Source organism: Echinops telfairi, unplaced genomic scaffold (assembly GCF_000313985.2).
Source record: "Echinops telfairi isolate 266 unplaced genomic scaffold, ASM31398v2 ScPeMD7_18;HRSCAF=68, whole genome shotgun sequence".
NCBI classification, from domain to species: domain Eukaryota; kingdom Metazoa; phylum Chordata; class Mammalia; order Afrosoricida; family Tenrecidae; genus Echinops; species Echinops telfairi.
Genome location: NW_022103915.1, coordinates 33,113,996 through 33,134,643, shown reverse-complemented (window position 1 = coordinate 33,134,643; position 20,648 = coordinate 33,113,996). Strand labels below are relative to the sequence as shown.

Below are 20,648 nucleotides of genomic sequence, written 5' to 3'. Positions count from 1 at the left end.
TGTATGGATTGTGATAAGAGTCGTATGAGCCCCTAATAAAATGATTTTTTTTAAAAAAGGTAAGGAAATTTTCCCACGAACTCCTTGAAGCATCCTCGAATACCTACTTGAAGTATATGGAACATAATGCCTCCCCAGATAGATACGTGTCATTGAGCCAACTGGGATTGGGGGTGTGCCCTTAAACACAGCAGAAGATGTCTCTGAGCCCTGGCTCATCCTCCTGATGGTCCAGGTCCAGCATGGTGGCTATTGTTCCAGTCCACTGTTCAAAGGGTCGCCTGGCCCTTTCTGCCCCTCTGCTTCACCACACACGACGGCCTCCTCCAGCAATTGAGCTCCCGAGGGTTACCTTTCCAGAAGTGGATACTCACCCAGCATTTTCTCTGAAATGTCTCTGGGTAGATTCAAAGCTCCACTTTTCAGTGAGCAGCCAAGGGTCTCTGCCCACTTGCACCTCCCGGGACACTTGAAAGGGCCCACCACCGCCCAGAGAATTCAAATGTCCAGCAACTGTTAGTGATCGTGGGTTTGCTGAAGTCCACCAAAGAGGGGCCCACAGCACATCAGGGATGGTGCCAGCCTGGCTGGTGTGCAGGTCCGCCGGGGACAGTCACACTGGTGCCCAGAGGAGTAGAGGGAATGTCAGGGCAGGGAAAAGAATAAAGGGGGTGGAGGGGTGACTTTCCCTGATAAAAGAAAAAAAAAATGCTGCAATGTGAGCTTAAGGGCCTATGCGTACACACTGGGGCCTGGCTGACTGCGGATGAACAATGAGGCCAGACAGGGAGTGCATCAAGCCAAAGGGGGCAGGAACCCAGACAATGGGCTGAAGGCTGGGGTTGGGGTGGAGCGGGGAACAGATATGATAGCAAGGAAGGAGTTTCAATGTGAATGAATACTAATTAGTGACATGGATATTAATGATGACAGTAATTAACAGGGGAAAGGAAGGGCTGTCATTGTCCCAGGGTGAATAATCAATCTTGGCAGGTGATAAATAACGGTTCAGCAAGCTCAGCAGAAAGATAATCCGCCTGCCTGGGGGAGTGCTGGAGTGGAGGCTGGCAACCTCGCAGTTCCTAGGCAACCTGCAAAAAAGAACTATTTTTCTTTTGAGGAAAAATCAAGTTAAGGCCTGTGTCCCATCCGTTCCCCGCCCCGCCGCCCTCTCAACAACACTACCCCCAATTTGGGATTATAGTTTCTTACTTGGTTTCTGCTTTGTTCCTCATTTCCTAAGACAAATGTTGAACTTGTAATAGCTTACAGGAAATGGACGCACTCGTGTTCTTTCTCTCAGAGAGTGTGTGTGAATAGGAGTGTTTGGGGTTCAACGTTTAGCTCATCGCTCCATCCGGGAGCCCGAGCAAGGAAAGGCACCAAAGTCCAGCTTGGGGAATGCCAGGGTCTTGCAGGTTTGTGTCCTTGGAGCCTGAGCCGGAGGGAGTGTAGGGTGGGGCCGAGGAGTTTGACTGTGCAGGGGTCGGTCACCCTCCAGAGAGCTAGACAAGAAGCAGTGGTCTCCACACTCAAGTCTGAGCGGCTTCTACATCCAGCTCCAGTCAAATTTCTGAGGACAAGAAAGACAATACTCACTAACCTCCTCTGCTAAGTCTCTCATCCCTCAGCCGGAAGTCCAGCCCAGGCAAACTATTGGCAAGCCTTCTCCCTCACCCCAGGGCCTTGGACTCAAGATGGGATTGGGGAATCTGGGAACATTGACTTTTTCCCAGGTTCTTTCCCATCCAGCACTCCACCCAGAGATGGCAAAGCTACTGTCTTGGTTAAAAGTAGGTTAAAGAGAAGTTTAGAACCTTCCAGAAAACTCAACTCTTCTACTCCCGTGTGGATTATACTTTCCTTAGAAGATGGAACTCAGTTCTTGGTGCCATGTTGGCAAAATGGGCCAAACCAAAGAGAAATAAGCAAAAGATTGTGACCAAGATGGCAAGAGACTCCAACCGCGTCCTGCCAGGGAGTAGCTGAAGGGTCCAGCCATGTGTTGCCTGAGCGGGGAACTGCAGAGGGACCTGGCAGTACATTAAAAGAACTATTTTGATATTGCTCAAAAAGAAGAAGGTTGAGTTTGTTTTTCTGTCATCAGAGGGCAACACTAGGACTAGAGCAGGGGTCCTCAAACTTTTTAAACAGGGGCCCAGTTCACTGTCCCTCAGACCGTTGGAGGGCCGGACTATAGTTTAAAAACTCTGAACAAATTCCTATGCACACTGCACTTTTTTTTTAAGGGTGGAGACAGACCCAGTCATGGGCACGGCAGCCTGCTGAGTCTTCTTGCTTTATTAGTTTCCAGCCGATCAGTTCAGAAAGTTGAAGAGTGTGAGGCGGGAGTGGGTGAGGCCGCCATCAGGAGCTCTGGACGTACTCTCCTGGGGCAGGCTTGGCAGGTACCCACTGTGGGACAAGACCTCCCAGGCCCCACCGGGCACTGGTAGGAAGACCATGGATCAGTGGCTGCTCTCCCACACAGATGGAGACCTGGGACTCAGGGGTTGTGCCATGGGCCTGCATGCCCCAGCAGGTCACAGACCATCGGTGCCCTGGTGAGCCTGGAAGGATTTGACCAGAGCGATTCATGCAGTGACCGGGCTGGAGCCACCGACTGGGACATGGCCTTGGAGTGGTTGCATCTGCTCACACAACTTAGGGGGTCAGCATGAGCCCTGGTGAGGGCTGGAGCCCCTTTGGGAATTGGGCTCATAGGGGTGAGACCAGACAGGCAGGGAGGGGCTGCCAGGCTGAGGAGAGAAGCCAAGGGAGTTATGTCCTTCAAGACACAGACACCCTAAGACCAGAGTCCCGGCCTCGAGCCTCGGAGGCCAAGATGAACCAGCCCGCGGCCCCATCCTGGTACAGGGGGTAGGGACGTCAGGAAACACCGCCCCGCACCCCCACCCCCCATCCAGCCCTACCTGCCTGAAGGTCAGTAGGCTGTAGTTCTAAAGGGGGTGACCAATGCCTGTGGCTGCTTGGGGTTGGGCTGCCCGCTTACTTCCCCTGGGAGGCAGATTTGTTGCCTTTAGGGATGAACTTCAGGGAGCTGCTGAATCTTCAGAAGTGGACTGCCCCCGTTTGGGGCCATCTTTGAGGAACTCGTGGCCAAGCCCGTGGCCGTATTTACCGCAGGACACCTTAAAGGCATCAGGCTGATTGCACTCGGGCCACTTGGCCACGCTGTCATCATGGATGGTCTCTGTGAAGGCTGGCCACACGACGAGTGCTCGTACTTAGAGCGGCTGGAGAACAGCTCGTAGCCGCACCTGGCACACACATGGACAGTGGGTTCAAAGTGATTCTGGAAAACCTGGCCCTGGAGAAGCTGCAGAAAGACACAGTGCTGCCAGGTTCCCGTCTCGCTCTCACACTCTGACAGCTCCGAGTGCACCGACCCCACCACATATAGCTTATTTTGAAGTAAAAAAACAAAGCGAGCAAAAACATGTGGCCCGCGGGGCCGTAGGTTGAGGACCCCTGGGCTAGAGGGAAGTATACTAGCTTCCTAGGGATGCCACCACAGGGCACCACACGCTGAGTAGCTTAAAATGACAGAAGCATGTTTCTCACAGTTCTAAAGGCCAGAAGTCGGGAATTAGCATGTTTTCTGGGCTGTAGTCTCTGTCGACCAGTGGTTCTCAATCTTCCTAATGCCGCGACACTTTAATACAGTTCCTCATGTGGTGATGACCCCCCCCCAACCACACAATTATTTTCCTTGCTACTTTATGACTATATTTTGCTACTGTTATGAAGCGGGCGACCCCTGTGAGAGAGGGTTATTGGGCCCCCCAAAGGGGTCGGGGCCCACGCTTGAGAACTGCTGCTGTAGGCTCTGTGGAGGATCTTTTCAGAGGATTCATGGCCAGCCTGGGCATTTTTGACATCGCAGTTATCTCTGCCTCCGTCGTCATGAGCCACACTCCCTCTATGTCCCTTCTCTTTTGCTAAGAACAGACTCATATTGGATGAGGCCTTACCCTATTCCAGCGCCACCTCTCAGTAACTGATCGTATCTTCAAAGAACCTATTCCCAAGCAAGTACCAGGAGTTAGGGCCTCAGCTTATCTTTTCATGGAATCCGATTCAACCCATAACACAGAGGGAGCCAGAGGGAGCCAAATTTCTACCCAGAGAAATCAAGAATGATTTAACTGGAACAGGCTGGCCAGGGTGATTTGTGATTCCCCGGGTAATAGGATTGCAGCTCATACTTTGTGTAGTCCATTACTAATGGATGTTCCCAACTGTTTCTTCTCATTTTGAGTAGTGGCATGATAGCACAGGAAGGCCCTGAAGGCTTTCTTCCAGCCCCATCATGAAGGACAACTCCACTTTGAAGAGGCAGTGCTTCCCCGTCGTGTTTTGAGCGCCTGCCAACCTGAGGGACTGGTCTTGGGGCACTGATTCAGACAATTTCCCACCGGTATCCACGAGCGTTTCAGTAGCTGTTTTGTCTTCCTGGTTGTTGTGTGGTTGGGGGGGTGGGTTTTGCTTTGCTTCTCAGAGGTTGATCTGCAGACCCTTCTAGCCTGCCTTAGTCTGGACGTTGCACAGAAACCTGTTCACATGAGCGACCGTGCTGACATGGAGCCTGTACACAGACCAAGAGGCAGTCATTTGAATATAACAGTGGGAGACTGCACCACTTAAAATCATAAAAGATGTGCATCAAAGCTGTATCCTTCGACCATACTTATTCAGTCTACATTTTGGGCAAATCATCTAAAAAGCTGAACTCTATAAAGAAAAATGTGGCATCAGGATTGAAGGGAGACTCATTAACCACTTAGGCTAAACATATGAAGCAGTTTTGCTTACTCGGTGTGAAGAGAACTTGAAGCACTTACTGATGAACAAAAAGACTACAGCCTTTAGTATAGATTATATCTCACCATAAAACAAAAACCCTCACAGCTGGACCAGGAAGCAACATCATGATAAATGGAGCAAATTTTGAAATCGTCAAAGATTTCGTTTTAGTTGGATTCGCTGCCAGTGCCCATGGAAACAGCAGTCAGGGAATCAAACAACCCACTCTGCTGCAAGAGCCCTCTTTAACGTGGTAACACTCAAAGGATCGCTTTGGGGAGTAAGGCAGACCTGATTCAAGCTGCGGGGTTTTCCGTTGTCTCATTTGCATACAAACGATGGGCAATGAATAAGGAAGACCTTAGAAGAACCGATGCCTTTGAATTATAGTGTTGTCAGAGAATATTGAACATGCCACGAACTGGCAGAAGAACAAATACCGTCCATGCTCGTGGGTAAGCTGAGTTTTTCAGCACATTTTTATGCAGTTCTTGTGCATAAAAATCAAGTGCCTCAGCTGATATTCGGGTTGGCTTATACTGGAGTATAGACGGTAAGTCTATCTTGGAAGAAGTACAACCGGAATGTTCCTTACACACAAAAAAGGCAGAATTTATCTCATATACATTGGGTGTGTTATCAAGAGGAACCAATTCCTAAAAAAGGACATTATGCTTGCCAAAATAGAGGGTCAACAAAAAGATGAAGACCCCCAGTGAGATGGATTGACCCCTGACCACAACAATGGGCTCACGACAGCAACGATTGTGAGACTAGTGCGGGACAGGGCAGGGTTTAATTCTGTTGTACACAAGGTCATTAAGAGTCAGAACTGACCCAGGAGCACTTTGTGAGGATGGGTTGACAAGAGAAACAAATCCAGGGATGCTCCTATATGTATAGGAAAGAGCTTTATATCAAAGAGCAGTTGTATATCAAGAAAAGATCCCAGCCCACGCGAGATCCAGTCCACAAGTTCAATTTTAGCTCATAAGTCTGATACTACTCAATCCATGCCTCTTCAAACTCACTAAACACATGCAATGATGCTTAATGCCGGAAGATCCCGGGCCAGTGGGTGCAAAGTCTTGGGGATCCAATGCCGGTGGGAGCATCTTAGTTCTGGTGCGGGTCTCCATGTGGCTCCTCCAGCTCTCCAAGTGTGGCTCTTCAACAGGAAGGTCAAGTAGAGGGAGAGGCTCTCACAGGGCTCAGCAAGTCTCCGTGTGACTTGCAATAGGAAGACGAAAGCAGAGAGAGAGCGCGAGGAAGTTCCTAGAATCCTCATAGGAATGCCACGCCTGTCGAAGGGATCGGGTATCAGGCATCATCAGAACAAAAAATCTTACCACAGTGAATGAGGGGGGGAGTGCGGAGTGGAGATCCAAGCCCATTAGTAGGCCACTGGAGATCCCCTTGCAGAGGGGTCTCAGGGAGGAGATGAGCCAGTCAGGGTGCGATGTAACAACGATGAAAAATACAACTTTCCTCTAATTCCTAAATGTTTCCTCCCCGCTCCCACTACCATGACTCGAATTCGACCTTGCAAGTCTGGCTAGACCAGAGGATGTACACTGGTGCAGATAGGAACTGAAAATACAGGAAATCCAGGGCGGATGAGCCCTACAGGACCAGTGGTGTGAGTGGCGAAACAGGGAGGGTAGAGGGAGAGTGGGTAGGAAAGAGGGAACCGATTACAAGGAACTATATGTGACCTCCTCCCTGGGGGACAGACAACAGAAAAGTGGGTGAAAGGAGACATCAGACAGGGGGAAAAAAACACTTTTATTGGCCAAGATTAGAGTAAATAAACTTAATAAGTTCCTCCTGACTCTTAATATTGTTACTTAAGACAAGTCTAGATGCTTTAACAGATACATTCCCAAATTTTAAGGGTGTAACACAGCAAAAAGCCTATTTTTCAACTCAACCAAAGCTAAAAATGGGCATCATTTTTCCACAGTTGTTCAAGGGCCCAAGCTCCTTCCATTTTGTGGCTTTGCCATGGAGATGTTTGGAATCCTCTGCATTCATCCAGCACATGGATAATGTTTTATGGTCCCGAAGTATTTATCACTTCCAGCCACTTCCAGCGACAGAATTCAGTTTACACTCAACCACACGGGTGTCTGGAAATGTGATCCAGCCATCATCCAGAGGAAAGAGCTTTTGATAAACACTGAAGTTTCTACCTTAGATAGTGGGGTGCTTTCATTTCAGATGAGCCCCTGCCAGGAGAGATTCAGATCTTCTCAGGAGTCTGTGTTCACCGATGCGGATCAGCCTTTGCCAGTAAGAGTAAAGCACTGAAAAGCCCTCTTTCCTGAGCCATGGTCTGGTGGCCACACAGGACAACAGTTCCCTCAACCTGACTGGGGAGGTCACTGAAGCCTAGTATCCTCAGGAGGCACCGTAGTGTGCGCCCAGTGGGTCCACCCAGAAGGACCTCTCCTTCTGTAAACAATTACAGGCAAGCGAGAACGCTGTAAGGCAGTTCTACTCGGTTGCCTGGGGTTCCTCTGAGCAACAATTACCTTGATGGCATCCAACCCCCACAACAGAAATGTGGATCCAAGATCATCCTGAGTCGTCAGCAGTGGCTGGGTTTTCTAAAGAAATGGGATTGTGACTGGAAGCATACCGATGGATGGGCAAGGTTGGTTAGGACTGAGAAATGTCCACATCACCCAGCCCTCCAGGGGTGCGCTAATTGGAATTGAGAGTCTCTTAAACAGACGTGTTTCTTCTACCACAGGTTAAGCACCCACGACGTCTTCAGTTGGAATTGCTTTGTCGTTGCAGGTACTGACATCGTGCAGTGGCTGATGAAGAACCTTTCCATCGAGGATCCAGGTACTGGACCCTAGCTCTACCTTGATCGCCCATGGCCTTGATAGCTAGCCCAGAACCAAGTCCCAAATTGGTTTGTCCTGTGCCCCCAAAGCCCGTTTTGTGAATGTGAATTCCAAGATGTGGACTCACTCTACTTATGAATCAAATTAATTGACTTTCTCCGCTGAATAGCTAACTTTAAATTTAAATCACCCTTTGAGGAAATGAGCAACTATTTAGAATGCCAAAGAGCCCAATACAATAATGTGTGAAATGAGATGAATTCTCCTTCGCGCGGCAATTAAAGATAAGTTGTAGCACTGTCACCGAACAGCTTCCTAGAACCAGCTATTAAAATTAGATTGCCTGATCCACAATTAAGATGTTTAATTATTTGCTAAGACTCCTTCTGTTTTCCGCGCCTGCAAGAAGGCAAGGGATGATTGTGTTCCCCTCCTTTAATTGTGCATTTCAATTAGGAAAACCTTACCAGAAAAGCAGCAACGTCACCCTGGCCCATAAAACATTTGCCAAATCTGTCCTCCCACCAGAAAGTAGTGATTTTTATTTTCATAACATAATTAGGAAACGGGGGTGGGGGTGCAGGGAGTTGGGTTCCAGAAAAATGAAAATTCAAGATAAGTAAAGCTTCTTAGCCATGTCTTGTTAGTTAATACTTCTCTGAAATTATTTTACGTGCCCCTTATCTTCCATAGCGGAGTATTCTTGAAACCCGAAGGTCATTGTTCTAGAGATTCATGAATGTGCTTGTATATTCTTGGGGAACCTTGAGGTGATAAGGCCGATTTCCCCCAAATTACATTAACTGGTCCCCAAACTGCTATGCTTTTAGAAAGTGTTTGACCTTCCTGGGTGATTCCCACCTGGGGCCAGTGCGTCAGTCTCCGGCGTCCATGTACTTTAACCTGACATTCTTCGACTGCTCTTAAGTATCAAGCAATATCATTTGCATAAGCCCATTGAAAACAAAAGCCCTTGGCAATCTAGTGGACTCCAATGTATGGTGGCCCTGTGTGTGCCAGAAAAAAGCCGTGGTGGCCCTGTCCCATAAGCATTGAACTGCTAACCTCAAGGCTAGTGGTTTCAACCCACCAGTGACTCCTCGGGAGGAAGAGGGGGCTGTCTACTCCGCAACAATTTAAAGCCTCAGAAGCCCTCCCCTACCTAGGGTTGCTATGAGTCACAGCATGGTGGTACGTGTGTCAGAGTCAAACTAGACTCCGCAGGGTTGGCTGTGGCTCTATTTCAAAAGTCAATCCCCCAGGTCTTTTTTTTCCAAGGCACCTCTGGGTGGATTCCAACTTCCCACCTTTCAGTTAGCCGCTGAGAGCAATACCTGTCTGCACCTTGGCCTCCACACCCCCCTAGTTGTGCCAGGTCCTGAGCTTTCATGTATTTAACCCAAGGTTCCTAATCTACTATTGACTGTGAGATAATAGCATGGACATTCCATTCAATGAAATGCAGTTGCGCAACATCTGAGGACCAGAAAAGGGAAGCCGGTCATAAGCAGACATGATGTTTAGTGACCACCTTGATTATCAGACGCTCATGATTATTGAACATTCTTCATTCTAGTCAAGCTCTTAATTCTCAGGGGGAACACTGTAAATGCTGGTGCTTTTAAGGGATGGAACCCAAATCAACTACCCTATTTTTGTTTTTGTACCTAGTATGTAGTTTTTTGGTTGGTTAGTTTTCACGTAGTTTGGTCTTCTGATGGGCTCAAGGTGAACTGGTCTTCCAAGTTCATAGGTTTGCTTATGACCACCACCACCGTCCCTCGTGGTGGTCTCCTCTTCCACGAGCACGGCTTCTCTGCCATTCTGAAATACATCCTGGGTTTCTGAAAGGTGCTGATTCCTATGAGAAGTCCCCCAGGTGGCCAATGGCTGAGCACTCAACTACTAGCCCAAAGGTTGGCTATCGGAACCCACTCACGGGCACCTTGGAAAATAGGCTTGAAGATCACTGAGACCCAGTGCAGGAGTTCTGTTCTGCACCCATAGTTCATGAGTCCGAACCAACCGGACAGCAGCTAACAAAAGCAATACTTCCTATCGTGACTAGCGTTTTTTCTGAGGCCCCCCTCAACTGGCTAGTGGTTAGAATAAATGTATGAGAACACATTTCCAGAAGTTGTGTCCCTGCCAGGAGAAGGTGTCCTGTGTGGCCTTGAATGGTGAAGGTCTGTCTTCGGCAAAGGTCCTAAACCTGTGGGGGTCAAATGACCCTTTCGCAAGGGTCACCTAAGACCTTCAGAAAACACATATTTCTGATGGTCTTAGGAACCGAGACACCACTCCTCTATCTGTCTCCAGGTGGTCCGCCCACATGCAGATATGCCCACGTATGAGTACCCGGTGCGAAGACTGTTACCCATGCTACACCATGCTTCAAGACAAAATTTCATTTATTTGTAATTAGAAAGAAATATTTCACAATATATAATTACATAGTGTTTTGTGATGAGTCACTGTGCTTTAATTATGTTAAATGTGTAACATCCTGCATATCAGATATTTACATTATGATTCATAACAGTGGCAAAATGACAGTTATGAAGTAGCAACAAAAATAATTTTATGGTTGGGGGGTTACCACCACATGAGGCACTGTCCGAAAGGGTATTACAGGCATGAGGAAGGTGGAGAACCACAGGTCTATGGCATTGTGATGCCCTGAGAGGCTCTCATGATGCTGGGGCCTGTCCAATAAAACATCAATCGCTGGCATTTTCTGGGCTTTTGTGAAGTTTTAAAGGAGGAGGCGTTAAGAACAGCTCACCAACTGGGGACAGAATGGTGGAGAGGAGGCAACCCAAAGCCCTGGAAAGCCAGGCATGTCCACACCCACCTCACCTCCCTTTTTCCTTCCAATCTGCCACATTTCTAAGCAAATGAGGTGAGAAGTTTTGCTCCCAGGTAGAGAGCGTGCAAGCCACCTTCTGATTCACTTTCACTCTTCCTTCCCTTGGGAAAGACAGCCTGGTGGCGCAGTGGTTAAAGTGCTCACTGTGAACGGAAAACTCCGTCCACACCCACCAGGCTCTCCACAGGAGAAACAGATAACAGTTTGCTCTGTGTAGATTCACAGTCCGAGAAACTCGACGGAGCGTTCCTCTCTGCCCTGTAAGATCACTGTGAGCTGGAATCAGCGGGCTGCGTAACTTGGGTCCCTGGTGAAGGAGTAGCCTTCGTACTGAAGCTTCCAAATCGTGCTGAAACCCGGATCCTTGAATTGTACAGACTCGACACAAGCTGTGAGGTGGCACCAAGTCCACTCCGGCTCATCCCAACCCCTCCCCCAGCAGAACAAAATATCACCTGGTCCTGCACCATCCTCACACGTGTCTGTCTGTCAGAGCCCCTCATGGCCGCCACGCTCTCCTTCCATTTCATGGAGGGTCTCCGCTCAGCAAGTGAAATAAACGTCCATTCGCTCTATTTCAACCGTATGTTTCTACCGAGGGCAAATACAAAAACAAGAGAAGTTCACGGCCTTGAGTTGATTCCAACTGAGACCCTCTCTCTAGGAGAGAATAGCGCTATCCCTGGGGCTTCCCGGTCTGTGAGTCCTTCCAGCCAGCTTCCTCTTTCTCTTGTGGAGCAGCAGGGTTTCTTCCAGGGGCTGGCCCTGCAGTCAGCGGGCCGTGCAGACCCAGTAGGCGGTTCTTAGGAAGAGGAACCCTCAGGTAGGAGTCAGCCCTGGAAAAGCTAGCAAATGAAACCCAACCAGGTCACTTGGAACAAAATTCAGAGCTGATGAAATGAATAATTCCTAAGGCTCCCCGGACACATCCGTGATTTCCATGTTCAAAACATCAGTTTCCTTTTTGTAAGTCACAGCACTTCAGATGCTTGCGAAAGATGATTTTGTGTGGTGAAGCCATCTAGATTTATTTTTTATTAACTCTGCTCGGAACAAATATAAATTCCTAACGATTTGTCGAAATTGATTTATGGCCGGCGTTAAAAGGACGTCATGCTTGGTAAAGTCGAGGGTCCGTGAGACATAGTAAGACTGGGTAAGATGGATTGACAGGGTGGTTGTGACCATGCACCCTGGACTAGCGGTTGAGAGGGCAGGGCAGGACTGGGCTGTGTTCCATTCTGTTCTACACGCTGGACCTCACAACAGGACAACACAACAGGTTGATAGTAACAAAAAATAGAAGATTTCCTTCACCTGGACCTCTGTAGGTGACTGCCTCCCACCCCCTACCCTGACTGCCATCTGGACAATTTTCTGATTCAATGAGTTTATCTCTCTGTCCATAAAAGTCCTCCTCACTGGTAGGAATGGAATCTTGGGGGACGCAACATGAATCCAGAATGGTTCTGGGAGGTGAAGCTGCCGCCATCATCCCAGACACCCCTAAGCAAACCCCTGTCATCAAGTTGGTCCCAGCTCACAGCAGCCCCTCTACAGGGTCCCTGGGGCTGTAGATCTTCATGGGAACAGAAAACCTCATCTTCCTCCATCAGAGCAGTTGGTGGATCGGCCACAAGTCTCAACACTGAACTGACATCACCATACTAAAGCATGACTCGGGGCTTCCAGCCCTGACTCAACATATACCACAGGACAGACATAGCTCAGCACTGTACATGAAATAGCTCGCTCCATTAAAGACACATTTCTTTACACCACAGTTCATCCCTTAGCTGTGAAGCTAGACTCTCTCTAAAATGTCCTGGAGGAGTTTCAGCACCATTAGCGGTTCCATAGAGCTGAGCTCCAGAGGAGCCCCAGACGCTTGATGGCCCTTCCCAACCCTTGACGGACTGCCTTCTCCAGTGCAATCATAGACATAGTTGTCTGAAGAGATGACCGTTGCCTGCTAGCTTCCCTTTCTGCCCTCCCAGTTTGCACATCAGTTAAGTAACTCTAGATTCCAAGAGCTGCCTAATCACTTCTCCTGTGCCCTGTCCCTGCAGTTGAAGCAATACACGTGGGGAGCCTGATTGCCGCCCAGGGCTACGTCTTTCCAATCTCAGACCATGTCCTCTCCATGAAGGATGATGGCACCTTTTATCGTTTCCAGGTAGGTCTGCTCCAACAGGACCTTTCTTCTCTCCATCATCTGATCTTAGATTAGAACTGCCTTAAAAAAAAAACAACACTGAAGCAACCACCCTTATCCCTCCTGAGCACTGGGAAAGCCAAGTACATCAATGCTTGCCTGGACTATCTGTTGCCCCATTGAGATGGCAGTAAAAGGGAAGGGAGAGGGCTCCAGCCATCAAGGAGAACTACTATTGATTAAGTATACAAATGAGGGACCATTCAAAAGTAGTGCTGCATCCTAGACACCTGCATGAAACAAAAGTATCCTAAGGTGGACCTATTGTTTCTCACCATCTCCCCCATCGGGGCCTGTATGCTTCCGAAGGCCACCCTTCCATCTCTCTAACACTTCCCTTCCAAGAATTCTACACTCTTTGATTGGCACCTCCTCAAGAGGGCAGTCTGGCCATCCTTAAAGGACTTGAATCATGTTCCTTTTCAATGCTCTTTGAGTTTGGGGAACAAAAAAGGAAGGCCGAAGAAGCAAGATGTTGGCCATCAGATGGATGGGGTAAGATTTCCCAACTAAATTCCCCTAGAACAGCCCTTGCCACCCTTGAGAATGCGTGGCCTGATGGTAAAAAATTTTTAAAACATTTTTAATCCCTCAGCACACATGTCCTGCTCTTTTTCTCACCGATGCTGTTTTCCATTTTTCTAAAAACACCATCTGAATGAGCCCACGGTCATCCTGTGTTCTTTGAGAACGTCTGTCATGATTACCCCTTTGCTATCCCATGTAAGAATCCCTAGAACCGTCTGAGCTGACCTCCCTGCCTCAAATTCAGATCTCCCTATCCTTCCTTGTAACCTTTGACTCATCTGAAAAAAACAAAACAGAACAAAAAAGCCCTGTCTCTGTGAGGCAGCCGTCTCATAACCCAAACGTCAATGATTTGGAAAGAGGAACACTTGAGTTGTATTCAGCATCCATCATGAACCCCGACTTCCAGTTTTCCGTAGCAAAGACACACACACCTCCTCTTTGAGATGCAGTAGGAGATGAAGACAAGTGTGTTACTTACTGGGAGAATTTGTCTACAGCCATCCACTAATCCCGGGGGCATTTTACAACGTGTTTTGTTTGGAATAATCCCATGCGTGAATGAATTGGAACACTGGTGGCAATGCTTTTTGACTTCCCATCACAGTGTTCTCATTTATCCTGAAGAACAAACATCTGAAGGCAATTCTGACCCATTTGATAAGCCAGAAAACTGAGGTAATTAGAGAATGAGTGAGATACTTAGTAAATCAAAAAGGTCGCCTTCACTTGATTCGAACTTCAATAAGCCCGAGAGCAAAATCCGGTCTCTGTCCTGGCCCAGGCCCTGCGCTGGGTCCTGGCCTGGAGGGAACTGGGAGAATGAGAAGAGAGGATCTCGGGGTCTCCAACCCCAAAGCTTTGGCACATAGTTCTCCAGACTGGGCTGAAGGGGGGAAAGTTGCTTGGGACTTGGGTACTCAGGAAACTGAAGCCGTCTGGCTTCCGTAGTTAGATGTTTATGGCTTGGGGTAAGAAATCTCGGCCCTGCCAACTCGTTTTCCTATTTTTATATTTCTTTGGCTGACCTAGGATCTCATTTCCCAGTACCTCGAGGAAATACTGGCTGGCCTCAGCTGCCCTACAGACCAGGGGACGTTTGGCCTACGAAAGAAGGGGTGCAGAAAAGGCTGGCCCTGCCAGGTGGTGGGAGAGCAGGGCTGTGGGGGCCTCGGAGTGCTTACCTTGTCCTTATCCTTGTCCTCTTTTGCAGGCTCCCTACTTCTGGCCTTCCAACTGCTGGGAACCTGAGAACACTGACTATGGTGAGAGCTGAGGGCACGGCCCACACCTAGGGCCCCTCCCAAGAGCGTGGAAGACAAATGCTTGGCGTCTGGGCCATCACCGTGCACAGTGGGGCGGGGCTAGGGGTGAGGGCGGGCAACTTACCCTCACCCTGCTCAGCCCTGGCTCAGTGTAACCTGCCACACAGAGGAAGGAGAGCAACACAGAAAGATCACACCCCAGGAGTGGGACAGGAAAAGGGCAGTATGTGTCCAGTCACGGTGACTGATGTGTTCCTTCGGTGGGGTCTTAGAGGGCTGGACCCCCCCCAGCACTGTGAGATTGGGGCTGTTGGTTGCTTCTACTTGGGACAGGATTTCAGGGTGGGCTGGTGCAGGGGAAACCATCCCCCCTGGCTTTCTGTGCTCATGGCCTTGCTAAGAACTCCCTGCCTATTGCCATGTCTGGAAGTTGAGGGGGAGGGGAGATGGACCAGAGAGGGGTGGGCAGAAGTCAGTCTGCACTAAGGAGGTGGGTCAAGGGGAGTGGGTGAAGCCAGGTGAGCTGGGTGTTGCCTCTGGCCGGCAGGAGTTGATTCCATTCTTGGTACTTAGTCTCAGACTTTCCTTTGTACCAACCATCTAAAGACAAACGAAAAAACTTCAATTTATCGAGTTAATTTCAATTCAGAGGAGCCCTGGTGGCATCGAGGTTATGCCTCTGGTTGCTAACCACAGGTCAGCAGTTCAAAATCACCAGCTGCTCCTTGGGAGAAAGATGAAGCTTTCTACTCCTGTAAACAGTGACAGTCTCAGAAACCCACAGGGGTGGCTCGAACCTATCCCATAGGGCTGCTATGAGTTGGAATTGACTTGATGGCAGTGAATTTGAGGCCTTTTTAAGAAATGAATTATGAATTTGGAGTTAATACATATGTCATAGCATTCCATAGTTCAATCACGGCAGCAGAATTACACAATTGCTACCACAATCCGTTTACAAACACCCTTTTTCTTTCTGGACTCCTTGACATCGTCTCCCTTTTATCCTCCCCCGCCCTCAACCACCACTGAACACCCCCTACCCCTGAAACCCTTGTCCGACTGCTGCCCCTCTAGGTCCATCAATCCTGGATGTCATGTACCAAGACACAGAAACGCATATAACACCACTTCAGGAGGGTGACCCCCAATAACATACCACCTTTGAGATATACCCTCAGATGAACAAACAAAAGTACAGACACTGTTGACAGCCGGATCAGGTCCAGCAGAGTTTTCATTGTTCAGGTCAGATTTATGCCCTTGATCGTCTGAGCTCATGTCTGCAATGCAGGGTCTGTTAGTTTCTACACAGAGCTTGGGTTTTTGATATTTCAGAAAAAGAACCGGAGGCAGAGAGCCCACACCCTCGCACTTACACCATATCGTGTCCTACTTGTCACAGGGCGGGGCGGCCCCTCTGGGTTCATTCATCCTTGGGCCCTGGGGCACAACCTATGCCAACCCACCGTCGGCCCGCAAGGAGCATTCGCTGAGGTGGTGGGACCACCACTCGGAATTCGGGTGACTCGTTCTCCTTTCACGGTCCCACGGGGGTGTCCTCAGAGGTCACAGGAGCAGCACAGCCTCTTTGCCCAGCGTCCTCGCCACGGCCTTGGCTGCTGCCCCAATCCAGTCAACAGCTCTCCTTGGGCCTGGCCCTCAGGGAGACCTACAGTCTCTCCATGGGCTCATCACAGGCTGCGCTAGAACAGGTGCGTGGGAGGGAGGTGTGTGCAGCTGGGGTGGGGGTGGGGTTGCTCTATAAAGGCCCACGAGGTCACACAGAACCCACACATTCAGGAAACCCAACATCTGTGAGCGGCACAGAGGGTGGACTGTGAGCAAGGCAATGCCCGATGGTTTCCAAGCGTTGTCAAGTCAATTCAGGATCACAGAGATCCCGCTGGACAGAGCAGTACCGCCCGAGACGGCTTCCAAGACTGGAAATCTGTATTGAAGCCAAGTGTCATAGCTTTCTCCCTTGGAGGGCTGATGGGTTCGAATGGACAACCTTGCAGTTAGCAGCCGGGCACTTTAGTCACTCTGCTAGCAGGGCACCTCTCCAACTCAAAGGGACCCTTCAGGGCAGGGTAGAACTGTCCCTGGGAGTTTCCAAAATTGTAGGTCCTGGAACCCTGATGTCATAGTGGTTACAAATTAGGCTGCTAGCCACAAGGTGGGCAGTTCAAAACCACCTAGGGCTCTTTTTTGGCCTAGCGAGGCTACCTGGTGCATTGTTGCAGTCTGTCCATTTCCAAGTCTGAGGACAGCCTGATGCACCAGGCAGGACACTCGCCCCCCACCCCACCCCACCCCAGCTGTCTGAGCACCACTACAAGCTTGATGAGTGCACCCGGCTGGGCTTCCGGTTCCAGATGCGCTTGGCCACCCATAAAACAAGTGCTGCCGGGGCTGAACTCCAGCCCACAAAAGCCCAGCCCGGAATTTGAATAATTACAGCGCAGCTCCTTGCAGCAGGCTGTGTGTGCCCTTGTGAATGTGAAAACCAATATTTTTCCAGGCCAGGGGGAGGGCGGGAGAACAGTTGGGCCAAAGAGCTGGATGGAAGTCAGAGAACAATATTTATTTGACTATCAGCCCGTGAAGCATGGGCCTTTCTAATACCAAGTGAGAACGTGTGGCGTTGCATGCTCTTCGTACACCACAGTCCTCGTTCGTAATTGCAGTTGTGCGCCCTGAGCGGGGAACGGAGAGAGCAGCATCTGTCAGGCTGCTGTTCAGGCAAAGGGCTTTTGAAAGTCCTGTGCCTCCGATTGCGGCAAATCAGAGAAAGAGATCGAGGTGCAGGAGGTGGAATGACTCATTTGTCAGGATTTGCTAAGAGGGAATGCAGGGACAGTGATGGTAGAAATTACAGAGCCCTGGTGGCCTACACATTGGGCTGCTAACCACAAGGGCAGCAGTTCAAAACCACCAGCAGCTCCAGAGGAGAAAGCCGAGGCTCTCCATTCCTGTATCTAGGAAACCCACGGGGACCGCTCTACCCTGGCATATAGGGCCACGATGACTTGGCATCCGCTTGATGGCTGTGAGGCTTTGATTTGGTTTTTAAACAAGATAAAAATTTATTTTATTAGAATTAGGACTGTTCTTTCCCTCTGGGCAACCTGAACAGCCCAGTTATGATGAAAACCTAAGAATAGTTATTTTCCACAGCACAGTGTTCTCTATGCACAAAATCACAGGGTTAGGAGCCTTTACCGTATATACTCGTGTATAAGCTGAGTTTTTCAGCACATTTCTTATGCAGCTTTTGTGGTAAAATTAGGTGCCTCGGCTGGTATTTGGGTCAGCTTATACTCGAGTATATACGGTAATCAATTTACCAATCTGATTGTCTCACCAACTCACCACCCCCTTTTCTCCCACAAGTGCTCTATACTGAGATTCGAAACTTAACAGAATGTTACAGCAAGTCCATTGCTCTCTTGTTCGAAGTTTCAGTTCCCAACCATGGCTGGAGCACAGTTTACACTGCATCCAACTGTTGTTTGAGAGGGTAGAAAACTCACCTCCTTCCATGCTGGAGCCCCACCACCACCCCCCAAGTTTGATCCCCAGCCAGGACACCTCAAGCTCGGCCACCATGCATCTGGCAGAGGAAGCTTGCCCGTTGCTATCCTGCTGAAGAGATTTCAGCAGCACTTTCAGCCTAAGACTAGGAAGAAAAACCTGGCGATCTACTTTGAGAATTCTGCCTATGAAAACCCGCAGTGCAGTGGGTGGCCCTCAGTTGAGGGCCAACTCAACAGCAACTGAAAACAACAAGAGGGGATTGGGCAGAGCGGCCCCCCGCCCCAGTGGCTGTGTGCTCTTGGCAAGTTATTCAAACTCTCTGTTCCTCAGAGACGTCATGTTCAAATCAGAGTAATCGCTGGTCTGTTGTTTCTCATACAGCGTTGGATGAGGGCTAAATGAAATCATACCTGTGAGGCTTAGTGTGCACACGGTAAGAATGCCATTAAAACGATGGCGGCAGCGGATTATACGAATGTGGTAGTTATTGACATTATTGCGACCAAAGTGTCCCTGAGGGAAACCAGTGATGAAGTGCTGGCTACTGACCAAAAGTTCAACCCCACCCGGAGGTACTTGGAAAACAGATGGGGCGGTCTGGTTTGGCACCGCCATAGCCATGAAAAACTTACCCAAGCACTTCTTCCCGGCATAAGTGGAGTCACCGTGAGTCAGACTTACCTGGGAAGCAGCTGCCTTAGTGTTGGTAGTGGTGTTGTCGCTACTGCTGTGATAGCTGATAGTAAGTACGATTACCACCGTGGTGGTAACTGATATTATTACTACTTTGGTGGTAGTGGATATTATTATTGCTGGGGTGATTGTTCATATTATTATTGCTACAGTGGTGGTGACTGATACTATAATTACTCCTCTGGTAATAGCTGTTATTACCGCTGTGGTGGTGATTGATTATTATTCCTCTTGTGGTGGGGGCTGATAGTATTGTTACTACTGTGGCGATAGCTGGTATGATTACAGGGTGACTGACATTACTCCTGTAGTGGTGGCTGGTGTCAGGATTACTCTTGGTGGTGGCTGAGAGTACTATTACTCGGTAGTGGTAATTGCTACTGTTCCTACTGTGGTGATCATTGATGTCATGGGACCACAGCAAGGTCTGTTGCTCCTTGTGCCATCCGAGGAATAGAAGATGTGGTCTCCCCTCGCAGAGGATCCCCGGCCACCAGGGGACAGGGGACAGGAGACCGGCACCTGCTGATTGATGCAGTGCAGAAGTTTGTCTGGGAGCGCTCACCTCACAGGCAGGATGTAAAGCCGAATCTAAGAATTTAGGAAAGGTCCAATTTGGGTTGATAAAGACCTGGAAACGTCATGGATCTGGTGACCATTGCTGACCACCCACTCTGTACCATTTGCTTGGTCACAGAACAAGCCACCATCTTATTCTCCGGGTTTCTGGGCGGGGAGGGGGGCTGAGGGGAGGGAAGAAGGGCGTGATGAGAAAGGAAGAGTCTGGTCTGAGAATTCCGAGGTTTACGTTGATGAGCAATGACTGCCAAGGCTGGGAGAGGAAGACGAGGCGTTGAGAATGGATGCAGCCATTCCGGGGAGCCTTTGAGGATTCCCAACAAGAGGTGTGAACTGGGGGAAAATTGCCCTCGTCTGTAAAATGAGGATAGGAGAAACCCTTATGTGGGTTTTATGAGGATGCTATAGGTGAGCATACGGAAAATCCTTAGAGCACTACCCACGATTCAGTGAGCGCTGTATGAGTGGTAGCTACTAGTGTGGTCATTTTCCCAGCACCTAAGACAACCTGGCGTGTAGAAGGCATTTGTTCATTTTTTTTAATGAGTGAAGAGGAAAACATAGGAAACAGGATGATGAAGACCATGTGTGAGGAAGATTGCCCTGGCAACTGAGGGCCAAGGACCCTTCTTGAGCCGGGCTGAGAGACCTAAAGTGCACATCCCCCCTTTTCCATGGTTCATTCACTCCACCTGTGGTCGGCCAGGGGCATAATACTGAGCAGGACAGAGCCTCTGTTCTCAAGGAGCCCTCAGCCTAGAGACGGTGCAAGTCTAGTAAACTCACGTCACCCAATGAGTTAGCAGTGGGATTAGTTCCATAGTTGAAGTATATATAGATGTATCTGGAACACCAGAGTGGGTCTTGGGAGATAGTATAGGGCTGGCAGGTAGACAAAGGGGTAGGAGAAAGCAGAAGGCGGGCACCCCAGGAAGGAGACATGCACAAGAGTGGCACTTGATGCAACAAGCAGCGAGAGAGTCATAAAGAACCATGTCTGCCGCTCTACGGGGCCGGCTCTTTCTTCTGAGGTCACTAAGGATGGGATGCATGACTTTTAGGCAGGATAAGCAGTCTAGTTTGTGAAAGCTCACTCTGAATGAAGGATGTTTGGGGTGAAGCAGGACAAGGGGTAAGAGTGGGGACTGTCAAGATTGGAAGATGGGTTCTTCATCTGATCCTGACCTCTAAAAAGATTCCTATGGGTCAGATGTCAAGGCTTCCACATCACAGCACAGGGCTGGGCCCAGAGGAGGAGGTGGATGGATGGATGGATG

At 49.3% G+C, this 20,648-nt stretch overlaps 1 protein-coding gene across 1 annotated transcript in view; it reads left to right on the top strand.

Annotated features, from left to right (window-relative positions):
* RGS6 (regulator of G protein signaling 6) overlaps positions 1 to 20,648 on the top strand; it is a 611,147-nt gene that overhangs the window by 489,240 nt on the left and 101,259 nt on the right. The window contains exons 4-6 of the mRNA XM_004698691.2: positions 7,630 to 7,680; positions 12,621 to 12,727; positions 14,508 to 14,559. Coding sequence (XP_004698748.1) covers positions 7,630 to 7,680; positions 12,621 to 12,727; positions 14,508 to 14,559 — 210 coding nt within the window. The remainder of the gene's footprint in view (positions 1 to 7,629; positions 7,681 to 12,620; positions 12,728 to 14,507; positions 14,560 to 20,648) is intronic.